The sequence below is a fragment of the Eubalaena glacialis genome, chromosome 14 (assembly GCF_028564815.1).
Source record: "Eubalaena glacialis isolate mEubGla1 chromosome 14, mEubGla1.1.hap2.+ XY, whole genome shotgun sequence".
In the NCBI taxonomy this organism is placed as follows: domain Eukaryota; kingdom Metazoa; phylum Chordata; class Mammalia; order Artiodactyla; family Balaenidae; genus Eubalaena; species Eubalaena glacialis.
The window spans coordinates 93,824,568-93,847,919 of record NC_083729.1 but is presented as its reverse complement, the minus strand read 5'-3'; the positions used below and the strand labels follow the sequence as shown (position 1 = coordinate 93,847,919).

The 23,352-nt window shown below is 39.1% G+C and overlaps 1 protein-coding gene across 2 annotated transcripts in view; it reads right to left on the bottom strand.

Annotated features, from left to right (window-relative positions):
* Positions 1–23,352, bottom strand: part of LOC133105179 (ranBP2-like and GRIP domain-containing protein 3) — a 52,849-nt gene that overhangs the window by 21,658 nt on the left and 7,839 nt on the right. Inside the window, exons 5-19 of one of the 2 annotated variants that reach the window (XM_061211126.1) lie at positions 19,983–20,213; positions 19,501–19,646; positions 17,426–17,618; positions 13,452–13,539; positions 11,159–11,368; positions 9,954–10,135; positions 9,691–9,866; positions 9,409–9,532; positions 8,555–8,716; positions 8,149–8,286; positions 7,926–8,072; positions 6,882–7,061; positions 6,711–6,794; positions 3,917–4,052; positions 530–624 (exon numbers count right to left, since the gene is read on the bottom strand). In XM_061211126.1, coding sequence (XP_061067109.1) covers positions 530–624; positions 3,917–4,052; positions 6,711–6,794; positions 6,882–7,061; positions 7,926–8,072; positions 8,149–8,286; positions 8,555–8,716; positions 9,409–9,532; positions 9,691–9,866; positions 9,954–10,135; positions 11,159–11,368; positions 13,452–13,539; positions 17,426–17,618; positions 19,501–19,646; positions 19,983–20,213 — 2,292 coding nt within the window. The remainder of the gene's footprint in view (positions 1–529; positions 625–3,916; positions 4,053–6,710; positions 6,795–6,881; positions 7,062–7,925; positions 8,073–8,148; positions 8,287–8,554; positions 8,717–9,408; positions 9,533–9,690; positions 9,867–9,953; positions 10,136–11,158; positions 11,369–13,451; positions 13,540–17,425; positions 17,619–19,500; positions 19,647–19,982; positions 20,214–23,352) is intronic. The other variant, XM_061211127.1, reaches the window with a different exon arrangement.

Genomic DNA, 23,352 nt, shown 5'->3' with positions numbered 1-23,352 from the left:
ATGACAATGAGGACTAACATTTGTTAACGTGCCAACTGGGCACAGTTCTAAGCACTGTACATATATTATCTCATTTCAATATCCTCGAACACTCTATGAATTAAGGCATTATTATCCTCATTTTACATATGAGGCAACTAATGCATAGAGAAGTTAAGAACTGAAGAGCCAGGGTCTTTGCCCGGCTCTGCTGGATGCCGGTCTCCGTGGACACTTGGTCACAGCGCCCCAGGCCTGCAAGTTACACACAGCGCTCCAGTGAGGACATCACAGTCCTGCTTCTGTCACGACCGAATGACGAAGGACCCACCACCACCCCAATTTAAAAATATTCTAGATGTTCACACTTATTGTAACACAGAAATTAACTAACTGAGAAACATACTTCCATATCTGGAGAGAAATTTAAAATATCTGTTATCTGGTGGGACATTTAAGTTTTAATGCTGAACTACTTGAATTTCTCTGTAGGAAGCCTGGACAATTAAAAAGGAGATACTTATAAATGTATAAATTATTCCTTTGTTACCTTTGTGGGAGTAACATTAGCTGCTGGTCTGAGTAGAGACTGGGAATTATATGCTGGTGACTGACTATAATACATTGAATGGCCAGTAGTTGCAACTAAAAAAAAAAAAAAAAAGAAAAGAAAAAAAAAGAAAGAAAACACTGTTAAAAAAAGTCTATGCTGCAGTTAGGACTATCTAGGCAAGAACTATAAATACAAAAGCAGTAGAAATCAAAGAGAGATTTAACTACATAGATTTTTTTTTTTTTAATTTCTAAACATCAAAACACATCATCATAAAGATTATCAAATGACAAACTAGGAGTAACTGCTAGGAGTGACACAGGAGGAGCGAGAGCAGCAGCAGGGCGGTCACCAAGAGCAGTCCCCACAAGCAGCACCACAGGAGCCAAGAGGAGCGGCGGGGCCGCTCCCTGAGAAAGAGGGGCACGACGCGAAGGCACAGTCGTGCCGTGCCAGAAACACGGGGGGTACACTAGCCACAGGAAGGACTTAAGGAACCAAAACGCACGTGAGGGTCTCAGGGCCACATTTTTGAAGTGAGCCTTGAAAATGTGCAGAATGACAAGGCTGCACTTTTTAAACTCAAGCTGAGAACGTTCAGGTCAAAAATCACCTAACAAATTCATGCAAAGGATGTCACAAGTAACACAAAATGTGTTCCCTGGCTTAATAAAAAGGGCACAGCATGACTGACACTCATGCTGGTGTCCAAACTACCTGCTCCATCTGTTCTGTGTGTGTGCTATCAGGAAACCAGCAACCAGAAGACACTCATGTTGATGGTGAAAACAACCAACAATCATTTGCTTGATCTGTTTTAAGAAAGTTTTACCAGAAAACAAAACAACTTGAAGATCATTTATACCTTTACACAGAAGAGGAAGCAGAAATTGTGCCCCAAGAGGTAGTGGGCAGCTGATTGTGGAAAGCCCTGAAAAAGACCCAATAAAGGCGAGCCAGGCTGTCTGTCCTCTCTGCAGTTACCAGAGACACAGAGCCACTGCAGAGGCCCAAGCCTGAGCGTGGAAAACTAATGGGCTGCCTGAGGATGGCTACCATGACCTATTCTGGGGAGAAAACAGGCAAAGAACACAGAACAAGATGATGGATATAAGCCAAGAATCATAAAGTCTGAAACTTAACTGGTGACTTTATCAGGGATAGTGAAAACAAGTACTAAAAACATCCTATAGAAAAAAGGCACCCAATGAACAGATAACTCATGAAATATAAAGGATTATAAAGTGTTGAGCATGCCTAGTACTAAAAAAACAAAAACTTAAAAGCTGGTATTATTTTTGTTTTTAAAAATAGGCAAGGTTTTTATAAACTGGTAATAGCAAACACTTGGCAAGAGTGCAAAGAGATAGGCACTACCAGATACTGGTGGTAAGAGTGTAAAACCGGCACAGCTTCTCAGGAAAGCAATTTCCCAACACAAGAAATTTTACAAAACCCTAAAATCCTAGGACTGTGTTCACAGCATTATTTACAATAGCAACAACTGGAAATTTAAAAATAAGGGAATAAAGTCTGCAGAGCTTCCACATGATGGATACCTTGTATTCATTAACAGTACTGTCAAAAAAAAACGTTGAGTAGAAAACTGCTCAGAACTTAAGTATTTAAAAACAGGCTACTCGTCTCCATACAACGTGATAAAGTTCTCTAATATACAAAGAGAGAGGACCAGAAAGAAATGCTCCAAAATGTTAGCAGAACTCAGTGTGATATGGTTACTGTTTAGTTTTCTTTACACTGGTCAGTACTTCTGATTATTTCTTTATTATAAGCTTATTAATTGTTTTTTAATCATCTTCTTTTAAAAAGACAAGGACCATCTTGGCACATCTGCACTTTCATTAAGAAAAACAGTCTGTGAACACAGGAATGGGAATCTGGAGACCTGAGCTCTCCTCTCAGGGCCACAAAGCTGCCTGTGACTTTGCCACTTGGGGTCTCCATTTTTCTCACTTGTAAAATGAGGATGTGCTGCTTCTACCCATTTCATAGAGTAACTGCAAGAATAAAATGAGACAATGTGAATGTTATGCTTATATGTGTGTTTAACAACCAGAAGACCTGTTATGCCTGTACAAAGAAGAAGAAAACAGAACTTGTGACCCACAGGTGCCAAATGATGACTCCACACAGCACTCGGAGAGCCCAGGAGAAAGCCAGCCAGCTTGCCTATCTTCTGTAGTCAAGGCTCTACGCAGTGCACAGGGTTTAGGTAAACAATACTTAAACCCTGACTTCTCATATATTTATCTATGACTTACATATGACATTCAGTGAGTCTGACTTCACAAAGCGTTTTCTATTACTTTGCGTGCACTTGGAGGACACTGTTACGAGAGGACCGTGAGTCTGCCTTAAGTCTGGCCCTATGGACCATCACACAAATGTATGAAACTAGGCCACACCATTCTGAATCTGTTTTTGAATTTAAACCAATTAATCTAATTACCAACATTTCAGGAATCTGTCTCATGTGAAAGAAACCTATTTTCCCCATCACTCTGGCTGCCTGGGGACAAGTGGCTTTAAAGTTATAGCACCAGAGTTTGAACCCCGGCTCTACCAATAACTATCTGTACAATAATGGGTAAGTTACCTAACCCTTCCAAACCCATTTCCTCATCTAAAAAATGTGGATTCATAATGGTACCCACCACTCTGGGTCACTGTCATTAAATAAAATTACATACACAAGCACCTTGGCACACAGACAACCACAGGAGACACAGTCCGTACCCTTTGGTTCATCAGGTGTTTAATGCGTATTCTAAGTAAATGCCTAACGCACACCACCCACACACAAATGCTCACAATAATCATGTGATGCAAAGTATTAGCTCCAGGTTTCAAACAAACTGGCTCAGAGGTAAGTTAAGAGAGCACAACCTAAAAATCCAGTATGCTCTAGCTCCACACTCTTTCCTTCTATATATGACCACAGTATTTCAAAATAAAAGGTTTCCCATGACTGTCATACCTCTCAGTATGTCATCAAAATAATTCCCAAGACGTTTAAAGTTCTTAATTAGGCATCTCTTAATGAATAACGCTGTCAGTTAACATTTTTTCAATCATAAGGCATGGTTCCAACTCAGTCTCAGCTCCTCTGAGATGTGCATTAAAAGGTTCTTTAAGCCTTTAGCCTTTATATAACCAGGATCAGATAAAGCTTGTTTTGTTTCTGCTTAGAGTTATAGAAATCTTGGTAATACCAAATACAGCTGAAGTAACATACAGGCAGACATAGACAGACATGTATATAGATAAATGTATACAGACAAGGTGATTTCACAAGTTACCTATTCAAAGGAGGAGAAAGTACAGACTTCACTAATACCTGGGAGTATCCAGTTAACAACTCACCTGTTAGTGGGGCCCCATGAAAATTCTGTGACCCCTGATATCCATCAGGCACTGAATCTGGTCCATAATTCTCTGTAGGCCAACGATGAGGGGACCCTGAGTTACTGCTATTTAGTTTCAACTCCTGCATTTCTTTCTGTTGGAAGAGGAAACAATTTTAAGCAATTACATCACGGCAGATACAGTGCTAGAGCAAACTTAACACTTGATGATGCCTTTTAAGAGATTCTATACTCCAGTAGGATCTGAGTACCAGGTGCTGATTTAAAACATGATCCTTAATTTGTCAAAGCTTGTTATTTGCTCCCATTCTTTCACTCCTTAGTACCATTACCTAATTCATTCATTCTAGAGTCAGCTCTAACCTAAACAATGCCCTCATCTCCCTTTCCATTCTTCATTGGCTTAAATTAATCTTTCTAAAGTTCAGCTCTAGCCAAGACACTTACCTGCTCAAAAAAACAAGTACCCACGAAATGGACTTCTTTCTCTGACACTGCCGGTGCTCAGCAGCATCGCCCCAAAGGCCCTTCCAGCGCCTCACTGCACCTGCTCTGCTCTTCAGTCCACCTGGACTGCTCTATACCCCACATTCCCTCCCAGACTAGCTTCCCACTCAGCCGCATACGCGGTGCCAAACACTGCCAACCTCTCAAGGTAAAGCTCAAATGCTCTACTGGGAAAGGGAAAACCGCTAACATTTGTTCGGAATATATTACCTATAGTATACTGTATATATTATGTATATACGTTGTATACAGTGATATATTCCAGACAATTTACTTACGCTCTTAGCTCTTAATTCTTACAAAGTTCCAAACCGGCAGACATAATGCCTTCCAATGACAGCTAGTGGTCAGCAATCAGATCCATCACTTTGTAGACAACCAAATGACAACGCCCTCCCCAACCCCAGAACCTACAAAGCAGGCACTTTTCAGGAATAGTAAAATTAACAAATGAGGTCAGAGACAAATCCAGAATGTCTGCTCTCTTCTTCTAGAAGTGTTCTAGAGGGAATTCCCTGGCAGTCCAGTGGTTAAGACTCAGTGCCTTCACTGCTGTGGCCCCGGGGTTCAATCCCTGGTCGGAGAACTAAGATCCCACAAGCCCCACAGTGCGGCCAAAAAAAAAAAAAAAAAAAAGTGTTTTAGGCAAAGAAATTTCCTGAAAACCGTAACTCTTGAGGTGAAAAATATCTTGAATTTTCAAAATAAAATCTTCCCCGTTCATCCATCTACTGTGTCTAGTCCAGATGCTACATCCAAAAATAAGAAACTGATGGAATCAACTGGAAAACTTTACTGGTCACTACTGGTATTTGGACCATAGATTTAAATATGCAATTAAAGCTATAAACACAATTTTAAAAATTCAAAAAACTAGAACACATGATGAAAACCGGTTTCAACAATTCTCACTCACTTTACAGATGAGAAGCCAAACAGACAGAAAGATAAGGAACTCCCTGACCCGAGATCATTCATCAATGGCAGTTAGTACCGGAACTCAGCTTTCTAGGCACACGGACTACTCCTCCACTACTAGTGCTGCCAAGAATACAACGTTGGGTGCCAGAAACCTACATGGTAAGTATGTAATATCATAACAGGCCACGATTATAGAAAATTAACATACAACATCTTTGTGCAGGGACTTCCCTGGTGGCACAGTGGTTAAAAATCCGCCTGCCGATGCAGGGGACATGGGTTCGATCCCTGGTCCGGGGAGATCCCACATGCCGTGGAGCAGCTAGGCCCATGTGCCACAACTACTGAGTCTGTGCTCTAGAGCCCTTGAGCCACAATTATTGAAGCCCATGCGCCCTAGAGCCCGCGCGCTGCAACTACTGAGCCCATGAGCCGCAACTACTGAAGCCCGCGCGCTCCGGGGCCTGCGTGCTGCAACTACTGAGACCGAGTGCTGCAACTACTGAAGCTGACACACCTAGAGTCCGTGCTCCGCAACAAAAGAAGCCACTGCAATCAGAAGCCCGCGCACCACAACGAAGACTAGCCCCTGCTCGCCACAACTAGAGAAAGCCCGTGCGCAACAACGAAGACCCAACACAGCCAAAAATAAGTTTAAAAATTAAAACAAAAAAACTGCAAATTCACAAGTGCAAAAAATACAAATAGTATTAAGTCTCACAAATTGCTGACAGCATTGCAATAGTCATACACGTACCAATACTTCCTTGCTGTAATTTTAGAAGTAGGAATGATTTAGTTCTTGTCAATGAGCGTGAAACAACTTACCTGTACTTCCAATTTCAAAGAAGTAAAGCTCCTTTGAGTGTTATAGTTAAGGTCACTTCCATAAAGTTAAAATAAAATCATGTTCACATAACTATTTCTTTACATAATTAAGTTCATATGAAATATTAAAAAGATAAAGAGACCTTTTGAAGTTTAGACCACTTGTGAAGTCCTAGCTATAAATTTAACATACACAACCACAGTCAGTCTGAGACAAACTCACAGACCAAGGTATGAGTAGTATATTTCACTAGTTCAATTCAATCACCTGGGAACCTCCTCTATGCCAGAAACAAGGCTATGTTTTGGATATAGGAGTCTCTACCTTGGAAAGATTCATATCTAGTGGAGGACGCAGACACTTAAGTAATTTCAAAAATATGCTAAGTGTCAAGACAAAAGCACGTAAAACACAGTATGATTCTACAGTCACATGGCAAAGGAACATTTTGAAGTTTTAGAAATAAGTGAGAAAGTGGGCAAGGAAGGAATCTAGGAATAAGAGAGGCACAGTTTAGAGAAATCAAGTGATTTACCTTAATGGCCTCTACTTGTTGGCAGATCATTTTCAATAAAGAATTTTGATCTTCTGCCCATGGAGGTGGTGTTTTGGGAGAATACTGAAAAAATAACAACAAAAAAGTACTTAAAACATTTAGAACAGAAACATATTCCACAGTGGAGTGACTCATTTCTTCCCCACTTACCTTGTAACTTTTATTTGGTGATAGAGAGTATTTGGTGGGAGACGGTGTAGAATGTTTTATTTCTGCATCTGCATTTCGCAAAGAACCATTTCTATAAAGAGGCCCTCCTTCACTGAAGTCATCGAGCTCCTGCATGACTAAATTAAGCATCTCTTTTACAGATTCCAGGGGCACGGGCAACTAAAAACAAAAGGCATGAATCAATGGCTTTAGCCTGCAAAATTACCAAAGTAAGAACTCTCTCTAAAATAAACAGATTTTTTTTTCTTACTAATTTACATTTTTCACTTTTGTGTAACAAGCATATTATACTTTATGTAACAACAAACATGAAACTGCTGTGTAATCAAAGGCTTCCAACCCTCAAGTCCATGTTGTTTCTATCCCTCCTGTTAGCCACAGTAATGGCAGAGCAATGTTAACTGGGGAAGCTTTTCCAAGTGAACAAAATAAGTCACTGACGTTTACCAACTGATTTTGAATATGAGGAGAAACACAGATGTTGGAATGCATCAAACATAAATCCTAATCCAAGAGCAGCAACACAAACTAATCAACAAAACAGGTGGAAGGCTGAATGTGGTTGAGGTTAATACCATCACTACAGCCTCAAACTGCTGACAGCTGGGAAAAGGTAGTCACATCAGATGGTCATGATGAGAGAAACGCTCTCAAGTAGTCAGCAACCACCTTTGATTTCAGTGACATGTTTAACTGCGAAGTCCATGCAGAACTAGTCCTTAGGTGGCAATATTTGTTGATTTCATTGCCAAGATAACAAAAATAAATGCGTGCCTTGGAAACCTTTTCTAATTCCCTAACAAGCATTTTTTTAAGAGTATAAACTTAAATGCCCAAGTTTAAAAAAAACACACACCCCCCACCCCCCCAAACCTAAGGCAAAGCAATGCTAATTAAATATTTAAACACCCTCCCTTTTGCGCATTAAGGCATCACTAAGCATTTTTGAAATTACCAAAATAGAAAACCAAGGCAAAAGTACGTATCAAAATAATAAGAAAGTACAAACAACCTGCAACTTACCTTCTTAACCACTGAGAGATCTGAATCACTGTCATCTAAAATCTTTATCAGGTAGTCTCTGGTCTTTCTCAGGTAATTTTTGCATTCTTCCTGTTCTTCAGAAGAAAGTGCATCATTTTCAATATCTTCTGCTTTTCTGTGAAAAATCTATACACAGAGTGCTTTTATGAAACAATTATGTTTTAAAACAAAAACCATTTAATTCAAGTACCACACTACTTACCAGTGCAAGATTCCAATAAGAAACGACATTATGAATAGATTCAAAAGCAGCCACAGCATCGTCTATATTCCCATTAACTGCATCCAATATAGCACATGTTACGTGTGCTTCCTCTTCATAGTCACCCATTTCAGATGCCTAAACATATTGGATAACTTTCAGTCAAATTGCCTCTACCCAGAATATCAAACCCAAATGATTTCCCAAAGATTTTATACCATCTAGTGAGATTAGCATCTCAGTACTCTTTTCTGTCATACTGTATTTGTGACAGCTAGTGGACTTAGAAAACAAGACTTCCATGAAATAGCCAAGCAACAAATTTAAGCAGTTTATACTTCCATTTCTTTGTTTATAAACTGGAAATCCACATTTCCAGTTAGTTCACAAAGGGATCCTCCATTACCTGAATGTCTGCACTATGAAAATGTTTAAACAGAGGGTCAACAGGTTCAGGGATACTGCTCTTCTTTTTGAGTATCTTCAACAATGGCAAAACCTTCTTCCAGTAATGAACACTTCTGCCTATGTATTCTCGTTGATCATAAAAAGAATTAAGACCACTGCCCTAAAAAAATACAAAGTTAGAAGAGACACAAACGATCAGATCCAAAAATTCATTTATAGATGGTCTGAACAACTGGTTAAAATTTCAAATCAAGGCAAAATAGAATCTCAAAAGTCATATGCTCACCTTTCCAAATACTGGAATAACTAACCACTTTAATACTGGTATACTTTAATACCAGTGATTATTCTAGAACCAACTTTTACACACTTTCAATGACACTAACTAATCAGGCAGCCCACTTTTCAGAAGTTGCTATTTTTAGATAGCCGAAATCTGCCACTCTTATAGGTGCCACAGTTTGGTCAAAGGGCTAAACTAATCTAATCTTGCCACAGAACAGACCTCAACTACTTAGCAAGAGATCTATAATGCCCTTACCTACAGAGCCTTGTGCCACCAAACACATAAAAAATCTTCAGGCTGGACAATATTTATCGTAAGGTAATTATAAGTAATAATAACAATGGCTAATACTTATGTAACATTTACTGTGCCAGGCACTGTTCTAAGCACTTATATATTAACTAGACTAACTACTTTGTGGCAAGATTAAGAAAATACATTTCACCCGACATAATATGAATAAGCTGCTACTGTTTTTAAAACTGAAAGGCTTTCAATGTAAAGTCTGTGATTTTAAAACATGACGGTAATGTTCTTAAAAACTGCTTCCACTTCAGTGAACTCACCGTTTTCTGAAGGCACTTTGCCCAGTGCACAAGTAGAGCAGGCTGAAGGCCATGTTTTTCCTGGCCCCTTAGAGTGTTTATGTCATGCTGAACTAGAAGTCGCAATTTTGCTGAGGTTCCAGGTCTAAAAAAAGTTTTATTTAATAAAATTGATTTATAAACATGCAGTTCAACACTTACACGTATGTTAATCATCACATGATAATTAAAAATTAAAACTTCACATGAGAATTAAAGTCCCTAGGCAATAAGTCAAAGGAGTATCTTTATTTGACTACTTACATTGCTCTTCTGTGGATTAGATTACAAACTGCATCCCACCAAGATTTCTGTCTTTCTGTGCAAAGCTGTTTACACACAGGAAGTGGCAAGCACAGAGGCTGATAGAAGCTGTAGTGAGAATTACATTTCTCCTTTAATTGTAAGTGGCTGGTATATACTACTCCAAGTAGAAATACCTGTTTTATTTAAAGAAAAATCAATTTAAGTAGAAAAAAAAATCAAACAATACTCATAATATTTAAGTTGTTAAAATCTCTGCTTACTTCAAGATCTAAAATACATATTGATTCAGGTGCATTTGTTTCAAGTCTTGAGGTTTCCTGGGGCAAATGATGAAAAAGCTGTTTTAGCCATTTTCGAATTGCAGGTAAGGCAGGCAATGAATTCCATTGTAAGCCAAGCCAGGTGAGGTGCTGAAGACTACCATTATGTGCTCGAATGGCACCTGAAATACAAAAAAAAAAAAAAAAAATTGGCTTGAGGTTTTGGAAATCTTTGTGTCCCATCAGCTTTGCCAACATAAACAACTGACTCATATTAAATGTACCTTAATTTTATAACTGCTTTTCTATATCAGAGCACAGGGGAAATCTATGATAAGCAAAGTCTTATGTTCTTATTAAAAGTATTCAAACTCCATCTAGGAACTTTAATAAAGACAGTTATGATGGAAAACGTTCTTTTGAAGTCCATCTAAGAAGAAAAAAGAGCCTCACTAGAACTCAATAAAACCAAATCTACTGACAGAGGTAAAATAAAGAATAGCCACCCAGTAAGAAATCTTCAAACAATAGACTTTCCTTTCAGTAAAGAAATATTAAAACAATGGGATACCACTACATTAGTCCATTAGGATAATAAATAGATCTTTTCCTCTACAAGAAATTCAATACTAAAAAAGTTATGGGCAAAAAAAAAAAAAAGTTATGGGCTTCAGAAAGCATAAAGAGGTACAAGTTTTCTTGTAATATGGCAATTTGCAAGAGACTTAAACATGTTCATCAACTTTATCCCAGTAATTCTGTTTTTAGGAATCTCTACGGAAAAAATTGAAATGGAGGCACTTCAAAGTTTTCATCAGTATTTTAATATAAGTGAAAAAACTGGAAACATCTTCGATACCCAACAATAAAAAGTGGCAAACAAATTATGGCTACTTCACTAAAAAGATCATATTGCCGCTAAAAGTGATATTTAGAGAGACAGGATGAGAAAGAATTCATGAGACTAATCATGTGTACAGTATAAACAACTATTTACAAGAAAAACATATGCCACCACTACGGCTACACCAACCCCTCATACTACCCCAACCCTTCAAAAAACCTGCAAGGAATACGGGAAAATATTAAGTCATTATTTCTGGGTAATGAGATTATGGGCAATTTATTCCCCTTGTTGCTATTATTTGTCTCCTAGTATAAAAGGATTAAAATGCAAAATGTTTCCTTAGAAAGACACAACTTACCAACATCATATCGAGCCAAATCCTCAGGATCTGGTGCTTGTACATCAAGGTTTCCAATATCATCGCTACCAAGGAAAGATCTATCCTTAGGTGACTGACTAGAAAACAGAGCATCATACAAAGCAGACTGCCCACTTTCATTGGCAAAGGATTCTACAACCTCTTTTAAAAAGTCTTGCTTGTCACGACTTAAGTTTAGCAGCATATGCCCTGAAAAACAAATTATTTCCATCATTTAAAAAATACAGATTGTTTTTATTCATCTCTCTCAATAGTTTCATTCACATACCCTAAGGGGAAATAACATGACTATCTCAGACCCAGCCCTCCAGCCCAACAACCACAGCTGGATCCAAAAGGGTGCTGATGCGAAAAATGAATAGACTACAGGTGTAACAGTATCTGTATCTACATGCTAGAATAAAAGGAAAGAAAAAAATGTGTGCGAAAAATACCAAAAGGATTTCCATTTTAGATGGAAAAGTGTGGGATTCAAGTGGCCACAGGAGAACAGGACCAAGCTCAAATGTTCTGACCTGATAAACCTAACTTCTAAACCTGGCTGGTCAGAATCATCCTTTAAAAAGCTTAAAAATTTTCTTTTTTTATTTCTAGGCCCCACTCCCAGAGATTCTGATTCCACAGATTTGGGGTGAAGAATCTATTTTAAAAACGCTCCTTGGATAAAGTTCTAGGTCACATTACAATATGGATGCACGATGAAAACACTACGCTAAGTGAAAGAAGACAGTCACCCAAAGACCACATTTTGTATGATTCAATTTATATGAACTGTCCAGAACAGAGAGATATAAAGACACAGAAAATTAGTGGTTGCCTAGGACGAGGGGGTCTGGAGGGAAATGGGGAGTGGCTGCTAATGGGTACGAGGTTTCTTTATGAGGTGATGAAAATATCCTAAAATTGTGGTGATGACTGCACAACTCAACATACCAAAAAACCACTAAACTGTACACTTAAAATGGATGAATAATATCATATGTGAATTTTACACAATCAAGCTGTTTTTAAAAAAAAAAACGTGGAGTAATTCTGCTGGTCAGTCAGGTTTGGTTACCACCAGACCATTATCTCCCTGAAAATTTGCAAAGACAAGCCCAGTAAGGCCCAGATCAAAGATAGTAAAACAAGTTCATTTTACAAACTGTGCAAACGTAGAAGGGACACCTAAGAAAAAAACAGAAGGTCACTTCTTCAAGGACTCAAAGTCTGTCTCTCACAAAAAAGTAAGCTGTGGGACAGAGGGGCCTTGATCAACAGTCTACCCATAGACAACAGCTTATAGCTACTCTGACTTAAGACCACTTCTTAACTCTTAACAAAGTCCTTTCAACTTTATATGAAAACTGCTTCTTATAGAAACATTTTCCAATAGAGTCTTCAGTTCACTGCTTGATTCACTGCCTACATGAACACCTGCAAGTTTCTGCCTTAGCAAAGCCAGATGGTCTGTAACAGACCTTTAGAATCCATCCCAAATAGTCAAAACTGGGAATAAATCTAAAAATTCCAGGAGCCTAACAGAATGTGAATATATGCCTTCTATCTCTGTTACTATGATGTCAGTTCCTTAAGAAAGAGATCCATAACTTTTTCATCTTTATATCCCCCATAGTAATGTCTTATAAGCAACCGATGAGTAACTTATTCTTAGTTCAGGAAGTGCTTTAAAATATTCTAGATGGAGGGACTTCCCTGGTGGCGCAGCGGTTGAGAATCCGCCTGCCAACGCAGGGGACAAGGGTTCGATCCCAGGTCTGGGAAGATCCCACATGCCGCGGAGCAACTAAGCCTGTGCGCCACAACTACTAAGCCCTCACGCCACAACTACTGAAGCCCACGCGCCTAGAGCCTGTGCTCCGCAACAAGAGAAGCCACCGCAATGAGAAGCCCACGCACCACAACGAAGAGTAGCCCCCGCTCGCCGCAACTAGAGAAAGCAAAAAATAAAATAAACATTAAAAAAAATTTTTTTTTTTAAAAAGGAAAAAAAATATTCTGGATGGAAGCTCTAGCAGCTAGATTAAGGGCGGGGGGGCGGGTGCAGTAAGGAGTTTCTCTACCCGGGAGCAAACAATATTTGTTCCTTTTAAAGAATATACAATTTCTTATCATTCTTTCTATATCTCTCTCCCTAATCCAATATGGCAAAGAGAAACAAATGATTATGACAAATTATCTCCTGGACAGAGAGAAGATACTATCATAAGATGTGCTCAAACAGAAATTTTCTTTTCTTTTTAAAATAAAATCAGTTAAACATTACTATTACCTGATTGGCTCAGACGATCACAGGCCATCATTTCCAGTAGATTTTGTCCAGCTTCTCCTTTTATAAATTTAATCTTTGGTCTTGGAACCTGATCATTTTAGAATCAAAAATCTTAATTTAGTGATACATTTCTAATAGTAAGATATTCCCTTCTATTACACTGTACTTTTTCGATAAAGAATAAACAGTTAGCCAATGTTAAACAGAGTTGGAAATCTAACTGCAAAACACTCGGAACCAAGGAATTTAGATAATCTATAAAAGATGCCTACAAAGAGCACTTCTGAGAAATTACTTTCTACTAAAAGCACATTCAAGTTACAGTTGGGGAAATGGGAGTACTTGGTTAGAGACCTTTTCTACCCTGCATAAACAGAATGAGAGCAGTGGAAGAGATGACAGCTCTCCATGACCTGGCACTGGTGGACCCATACTTGGAAATGCCACACTGTGGACAGCACATTTCCAGAGAATAATCTGAGATACCACTGGGATAACTGGGACAACCAAGAGAGTAAAAGGGCTCCAAGCCATATCCTATGAAGAAGAGCTGGAACAATTATGAATAAACAGAATGGTGAAAAAAAGACAGCTGCCTTCAGATATTAGGAAAATTATCTTGTAAAAGAAGGGCTAGACTTTTTAATAGCACCAAAAGAAAAAACCACCACCAATGGGTAGCAGCTTGAGAAATATTTTTACTCCATATAAGGAAGCACCAAGAACCAAATTATCCTAAAACGCAACAGGCTATCTTGAAAAGCAGCAAATGTCCATCACTGAAAATGTTCAGTTCCAGACAATGAACACTTACTGGAGATATCCTAAAACTTAACTATATGGATGGTGGGTGTAACTGCTGTTAAACCTCTAATGACTTTCTTAAATTGGTAGTGGGAGTATAATTTGGTACAACCTCTGTGAGGCTAGAAATTTGGCAATAGCTCTAAAACTTGTAAATGCATAGATACACTTTGATCCTGCCATTCTTCTCTCAAGAATTTATTCCACCCGCAAATTTTCACATGTGAAATGGCATAAATTAGTCATTGCAGAATTATTTTGAAGTAGCATAGCAAAAAAGTAAAACCTGGTATCGTGGTTTTAGGGCACTGGTTTAAAGAAACCCAATCTATGGTACATCCATAGAATGAAATAACATGCAGACGTCAGAACAAATGAGGGTGCTGTACTCACGCTATGTTTTCTGGGCTGATACGGAAATATCACCAAGATATATTTCATGGAAATAAAGTAAAATAAATAGAATGTACAGAATTTCTTCTTTCTGTATTTTCTAAGAAGAGTGTGCGTGCATAAAACATTTCTTGAAGAACTCATAAGAAACTAATGACATTAGTTCCTCCAGGGAAGAGAAGTAAATGACTAAGGAACAGACACAGGAAGGAGTTTTCACTGTGTATTCTTACATGCCACTACAATAAGACACCATGTGAATATAACCACCTTTCCAAAGATAATTTTTCAAAATAAATATATTACTTATAAACCTAAAAACTTCTGATTTTGAATTTTAGAAACATTAGTTTGACCTATGCTTTTACCCAGAAGTTTTTTAAGCATGAAGCCAAACTTAGTCATCTATGGATAGATGTTGAAGACCACAGAAAATAAGAAACAAAATGTGACATAACTCTTTTTGCTTTCAAACTGACCTCAATTCATAAAACTGGCACCTTTTCCAGAACTACTCAACCGCTATCATTTGGGACCAGTAAATTAGTTATGAATGTACTCAGTCACATCATCTCAAATCAACACTTCCTCATCTTAATTAAAAGGTTTCAGAAGAGGGAATTCCCTGGCAGTCCAGTGGTTAGGACTTGGCGCTTTCACTGCCGAGGGCCCCGGTTCAATCCCTGGTCAGGGAACCAAGATCCCGCAAGCTGCACAGTGCGGCCAAAAAAAAAGGTTTCAAAAGGGAATTTGCTTAAAGCCTAGCTGAAACACAGACACGCAGCTCTTCCTCAACTTAGGAAGGGGTTATGCCCCAATAAACCCGTTAAGTTGAAAATATCCTAAGTTGAAATGCATTTAATACACCTGACCTACCAAACATCACAGCTTAGCCTCACCAACCTTCAACATGCTCACTTACATTAGCCTACAGTCGGGCAAACTCATCTAACGCAAAAAGCCCATTTATTATAAAGTGTTGAATATCTCATGTGATTGACTGAATACTGTACTAAAAATGAAAAGCAGGACTGTTGTTGTCTGGGTAGAGATGGCTGTAAGTCCTCATGGTTGTGTGACAGATGGGGGGTGCAGCCTGCTGCCACTGCCCAGCATCACAGGAGAGTGTGTACCACGTATCGCCAGCCCAGGAAAAGATCAACATTCAAAGTACAGTTTCTACGGGATGCGTAGCACTTTCACACCGTTGTAAAGGTGAAAATCTGTGAGTCGGACAGTCACAAGCGGGGGACTACCTGGGCTCACTAGAACTACAGCAGCCCCCTGAGCAAGGCTCTGAAAACCCTACCATTACAAAAGTTAGCCTCACGCCATCAATTAAGAGGGAGATTTAGTTTTTACTATTTAAAAAGGTCAAAGTTTAATACAATAAACTAATGAATACAAGAAAAAAGAAACAGACTCACAGATATATAGAACAAACTAGTGGTTACCAGTGGGGAGAGGGAAGGAGGGAGGGGCAAGGTATTGGTGGGGGGTTAAGAGGTGCAAACTGTTGTGTATAAAATGAGCTACAAGGATATACTGTACAACACAGGGAATACAGCCAATATTTCACAATAACTATAAAGGGAGTATAACCTTTAAAAATGGTGACTCACTATATTATATACCTGTAACTTATTCAATACTGTACATCAACTATGCTGCAATTTTAAAAAGGCCAATGTTTAGAATGGTTGACTGTGTGTTAACTGTGTGTTAACTTAAATGGTTGACTGTGTGTTAGTTTCCATTAAAAATAAGAAAACTGTCAGCTACTTGAGAATTCTGTAAAAATATTAATCGTAAGTACCTTTTAGTGCTTATATAAATTAGCAAACTTCATTAACTTCACTCATTTTCACTAAAACATATTCCTTATGAACCAAAATGCTTCCACTGAGCACACCGTAGCACTGTGGACCACATATCAACAGGTTTTTAAAAGATCTAGGTAATATGAACTGGAAGGAGGAACATTCTCTAAAAGTAAATCTGTAGTGAACCCCTTTTTCTTTCTCTCAGGCAAAAGATTATTCTCCAAAGCTAACAGTAATTTTTACAAGCTGGGCTTAATTCATTTTTTGGAAGACTGCTCATCTCTTTTCACTTCAGAATTACTACAAGCTCACTAAAGAAAACATTAAAACTACAAAAATTAATTAGGGAAGGGATAAGAGCCAGCATCTCATCATCTAAAAATAATGGTTAATATTTTGGCGTATTTTCTTCATGTCACGTTCTATGTATAAAGAAGTTTCATGTTTCCAAAGATGAGTAAGTATACTGCTATACATTAAATGTACTATTAATGTTGTATACATATTACATATGTATGTTTCCAATTAACATGTTGAAATGCGTGTGGTAAACACGTTCTTCTATCATAGCTTACGCAACCATACCCCAAAATTTACTTAGTTTTTCGTCCAAGTTATGCGTATCTTTTTGAATCAAGTTTTATCCATACTTGAGACTATTTCCATACTACAGGTTCCCAGAAATGGCAGAGTAAAAAGATCAAATTCTTCAAACTGATCTTCCAAAAAGCCATAGCAATGCCAACTGCCACCAGCAATGCATCAATGTACCTGTTTCACCAGCCTCACCAGTACTGTATAAATCTTGTTATTCTTCACCCATCAAAGTAACTATTTCATTTTAATTTTACATATTTACCCATATTTTCATTATGTACCAGGACACACCTCCATGTGAAATACAACAAAGTCTCACTGAAATGTCAATTGCATGCAAAACTGGGAGTGGATTACCTGAAAGGCTATGAGATAGCACAACACAGCCAGCTCAGAGAGCGCTCGCCACTGCACGTCACTATGCTGACCCATCTTCAAAAGCAGAGAACCAGCATGCATGTAGAAATGTCCTCTCACTTCGAAGAAAGTAGCTGAGAGTTCATCATTTCCACCCACACAAGGTTTCACAGACTGAAGAGCACTATCAAAACTGTAATATTAAAGTAATAAACATGCATTAAACTACTGCATTGTGAATAATCAGTTTCATTATTTAATTCAAAATAAAATTAATAAAACAATTTATTTCAAGCTTCATCTTCCACATTCTAATTCTCAATAATCCATATTCTGTTTTATGAATTATAAATCATCTAGTGCTTATTGTTATTCCACACACTTCCTATACTTCAAGCTTAACCTCTAGAATCTTATTCCAAAACATCTTCTCCATATGGTTTTATTTAATTCAAAGTTGAAATTTCTCAAATTAAACATGCCATTTTCAAATTATAAGTAAATAACTAAAATATGTGCATTATCAATACCATAACTGCTCTTCTTACTATATACATAACTACAGAGTTAAATAAATTATATTTCTCACTATTATTTGTAATCTATGTACTAATTAATGCTTTTGAATCCTAATGGTTCTCAGAATCTTCGTTTTGTAAGAAAATCAAAAGCAAGCACAATAGAAATGTGAAGGATGATTTTAGAGTAGATTACAAGAAATCTGAACAACAGATATTTCTTCTAGCAGGTGAGTTCCTGGAACCCCTAGAGCAGGGGTCCCCAAACCCAGGCCTCGGGCCGATACCTGTCTGCAGCCTGTTAGGAACCGGGCCGCATGGCAGGAGGGGAGCGAAGCTGCATCTGCGGCTCCCTATCGCTCACATCACTGCCTGAACCACCCCCCAACCCCACCCCTGCCCCACCCCCAGTCCCTGGAAAAAACTGTCTTCCACGAAACCAGTCCCTGGCGCCAAAAGGGTTGGGGACCGCTGCCCTAGAGGGTCTTAACACCCCTCCTAGGGATCCATGAAGTTAAAATTTTTTTTTAGTACTACTAAAAAATTGTCTCTTTCTCCTTCATTTCCTCATGTAACCAAGTCTTTAAGTATATAACCACACCAAAATAAAAAAAACAAAAAAACCTAAATATTTTCTAAAATGATCTAAAAGTTCAATTTAGTTTTTTTTTGGATACTCCCTTACCCTACCCATGTTAAGACACTAAGTACTTCCTCAAGAAAACTACCTCTACACTTCAGTGAAAAGAATTACTTTTCAGACAAATGGAGAGCGTAAACCAGGGAATGTCAAACTTTTCCTATAAAGGGCCACATACTAATGTGGCTTTGCAGGCACACCACCTCTGTCACAAGTGCTCAGTTCTACCACTGCAGTGTGTGAGCAGCCATAGATAACACACAACAATGAGCATGGCTGTGTCCAGGAGAACTCTATTCATACAATCAGGCTGTAAGCCTTGTTTAGCCCACAAGCTCTAGTCAACCCCTGCTCTAAACTAACACACAAATCCAAGTGATGTTTGTGTTCAGTGGAATTTATTTTAATCAAGTGGAGATACTGGTCCTCAAAATTAAAACGTGGAAAACAGAAAAATCATGTATTATATTTTAGTTATCTTGTTTCTAAGCTAAAACAGTTTTCTGAAATTTCAGTCACGTTAACAGCTTATACTAGAATATCTGACAAATGAAGTTTATTCTCTGATTTTCAATCAAGATTGTATCATTTTTTTTGAAACAAAATATGGAACAGCGGTTAGAACATTCATTTTCAGGCTCAACTCTTTACTAAGTATGCGAAAACTAAATATTTAACTATAACTTAATAAAGCCTAAGCAGTAATACAGTTCTCTAGAAATCAAAGTCACACAAAACCAATTACAATATCCCCACAAAAGAAGATTCCTACTAAGTAGTTCATTATGTTAACTATTACCTCTGGATATATTACAGAAAAAATAATGCCATTAAGATGTTTAGACCAATGAACGGAATTACCACAAACAGAAAATCTGTAGTTGACACCGAAGTACTCTTTCCGTAGGTCAACATACCTCTCCAGTAATTCCCTGCTCTCGTGCACATCTCTCGTGGACAGCGTGAGAAGCATAAGGTTAGCATAGGCTAGAAGTAAGTCCTGATTGGTTGCTCGCCAGTTACTTTTATCAGACTCCAAACACTGTGAAGATTCCAGGTATTCCTATTTTGCAAAAAGAACTCCAAGTTACAAAACTTTATCATGTGTTACAAAACTGAGTGCTTTATGCCTACAAATTCCTTTGCCCATTCCTATGCTGTAAAACCATGTCGATTTTAAATCAGCCTATAAAAACACCAAAAAATATATAAACATATTTCTCATATTTATTTCTCCAATCCACCCATTATAAATTGAAATCATGCTAGTAAATATCTCATTTCGCAGTTGCTATACATAAATGAAAGAAATTTAGGTCTTGGAAAGCAGCGCTTAAATACAAAGGGATATATGGTAACTGTCCATAAAGAAGTGTGAGACCCAACAGTTTTTACCTACCTTAAGGGTCTGTACAACACAGGAATTCCACTCTAAACTTGAACGCAAGGCTGTGTTTCTCTCTGCCTGGTGGCAGTGGGCCACAGCATCCTTCAGTCTATTGTTTGAGCGATACAGCTCTACTAGTCGGATGTTCATGTGGACATCATCAGGTCTTGCATAAAGTTCTGACTGAATCAAGTCGAAAAGTTTATTCCATCCATCTTCACCTTTACAATCTAAAAGCTGTTCCTATTTTTAAAGAACCGTTAATTAGAGAAACATCTGTGCAACTTTAAACACATCATGGCTCCTATGAGCATCATCCCACTGTGTCTGGCTTTAGTAAATTCCCACTCTACATACCTCATTAGCCCCTCAGAGTCACTTCCAGCCCAGAAGCTAAACCTCAAGAAATGTACGTGGGGAGAAACACCTGGGATGGCACAGCAGCAGTGGCTGCCCATGCTCACCGCGGAGTGTGCCAGGACGACCGGCCCGCGTCCCTGCGCACTCCAGGCACTACCAGAAGCCCAGCCTCCCGGGAGCCCTTGCGTCAGGGTCCTCACCCTCAGCATGCTCTGCATCTCCCCGAGGCTGGCCCACCCCTGCCCCCTCTGCCCCCACCGTGGGGCTCCCACTGCTCTGCTATCTGCTCAAAGTCTTCACCTTCTGGCCCTTCTGAATGGGGTCCCATTCCAAGACAGCTGCCATCACTTCTCTGCTAGCCTACGCACAAGTAGAGGAGGTGGGGGTCTCCCGGCGTCACCACCAGACCACGTCCCCGCCCCACCCCACATCCCTGCTCCTAACTCCGTTTTCTAAAGGACTTGCTATCCGGCTACTCCTCCCGGTCCCCCCTCATCAGCAACTGGAATACAACCGTCTTCCTTTATCCCTAACAACTGCCACTGTCAGTGGCAACTGAGAAGTGCACAAGACACACAATAGCCTGGCCATTCTGCTCTTTAACGACCTCATCTCCACTGCTCCACACTCCAGCCTCAGCCATCCATTTGGCAAAATCTGTATTTTGGTCAAAGCGTTCAGACCACCACACCCTCTCATTTTCCCACCTCACTGGGGCTCACATACTCTCACTGCCACACCTCTTTGCCTCTACCACATGAAAAGCTTTCAGTACACTGACGTCACCAAGTTTTAATTTTCCATGAAATACACACATACACTTTCCTTCCATGTCAAGCTGAAATGCCACAGTCCCAATATCCACAATTACTCCTTACTTACAGATGCCTTCAATTAACTCCCTCCACCTTTCCTGGAGACCCTGCCCCCTGCTTTCTCTGCGCCCATACACTAACAGATGAACAAGTGAGTGTAGGGCATTCGGGAATTTGGGAAATCACAAGCAAGCTAACTGATTTACTTTCACAATCTCAAACTGCCAAACTGGTAATGCCTAGAGAAAATAAAGCCCTACTTTACTTCTAATAAACGCACTTTCTCCATTCCCTGAAGAGTTCACTTCATACTCCTCTTTCCTCCAACCCTCACTTTCAACTTATGATCACACCTCATCTCCCGCGGAGAAAATGGAAGCCATCACCTCTAAGCTCCACTCTACCTTCCTGCACTCACCTTCCCACCCCGCCACCTCGCAGACCATGCTCGCCATTAGTGCCCTTTCTCCCTCACCAATCTCTCTCCTCCTGGATCAGTTCCGTAACTTACACTTGGTGTGTCTATAACTGCAAAAAAGCCCTAGACTTCAATTATATGTTTAAAAATAAGTAAGTAAAAGATCAACACCATTATGGATGCTTTTCAAAAATTCTACTCTCGGGACTTCCCTGGTGGCGCAGTAGTTAAGACTCTGCGCTCCCAATGCAGGGGGCCCAGGTTTGATCCCTGGTCAGGGAACTAGATCCCACATGCATGCTGCAACTAAGAGTTCGCATGCCACAACTAAGGAGCCGGCGAGCTGCAACTAAAGGAGCCTGCCAGCCACAACTAAGGAGCCCATGAGCCGCAACTAAGACCCGGTGCAACCGAATAATAAATAAATATTAAAAAAAAAAATTCTGCTCCCATACCCAAGAGAAAAAGCCCTCTCATTAATAATACTGAGTAGTTTTGTTCATTAAAGAAATGCCAAAAAACTATTTACTGTAAGTAAACCTCAAATTTTAGGAGAAACAGAATTACTTTGCTAAATAGTTACAAATCTCATGGATTTCTATTCCAAAAGATGGGGGGGGGAAATCTGACATAAGATTTAGTTTTAGACAACACTGTCTTTAAAGAGTCATTAAAGAAAATCAGGATGCTTCAGAAACATTTAACTTTTGGTTATACTGCAAGAAAAATAATCCCCTCCCATTTATACATGGTCCATAATGTCACAATGGAATGGATTGTCATGGCCAATAAGGAAATTATGTTTGCGGCATAAAACAAAGATAATAAGGTAAAGAAATCTACACAGTGAAACCTAACATTTTAGATTAATATTTAAAATCCAGGTGCTTATCACAGGGAGAAAAACTTAATGTTACTAGTATTTATCTCTAGGGGCTTTTAAAACACTTCTGATTTAAAAATCTGTGCACAATTGCTCATACCAGATTTGTAATAGCTAAAAATTGGAAACAACCGAAATTTCCCTCAAAAGTAAATGGTTAAACTGTGGAACACACCCATATGACGAACTACTACTCAGCAATAAAAAGAAGGAACCAACTACTGACTGATACACACAACCTGAATGGGTCTCAAAGGCACTGTACAGAATGAAAAAAGCCAACCTCAAAAGGTCACCTGATGCCTGATTCTATTTATACAACATTTTTAAATTACAAAATTATAAAGACAGAGAACAAATTCACAGTTGGCAGAAGTTAAGGACGATGGGAAGGAGAGGTGGATGTGACCACAGAAGGGCAAGCATGAAAGACGCCCTGTGGTAATGGGGCAGTTCTGTCTCTTGACTGCAGTGCTGGTTATGCAAATCTACACACGTGATGAGATGAACAAGAACTGAACACATGCTGCACCAATGCCAAAATCCTGGTGTGATATTGTATTATAGTTACGTTAAGAGGTAACCACTGGGGAGAGCTGGATGAAGTAAACTCAGGACCTCTCTGTACAATCTTTGCAACTTCCTGAGAAAAATCTGTAATTATTTCAAAATAAAGTTTTAAAAATTCTATCGGAAACATGTATAAGTCGGGATGGAGGGGGTCCTGTTAAAAACAATGTACACTGGGACTTCCCTGGCGGTCCAGTGGTTAGTACTCAGCACTCTCACTGCCGGGGCCTGGGGTTTGATCCCTGGTCAGGGAACTAAGATCCTACAAGCCACCCAATATATTGGTTACGACCCAACATACACTTAAAATTGTTTGCCTAGTATATTTGGAAAGAC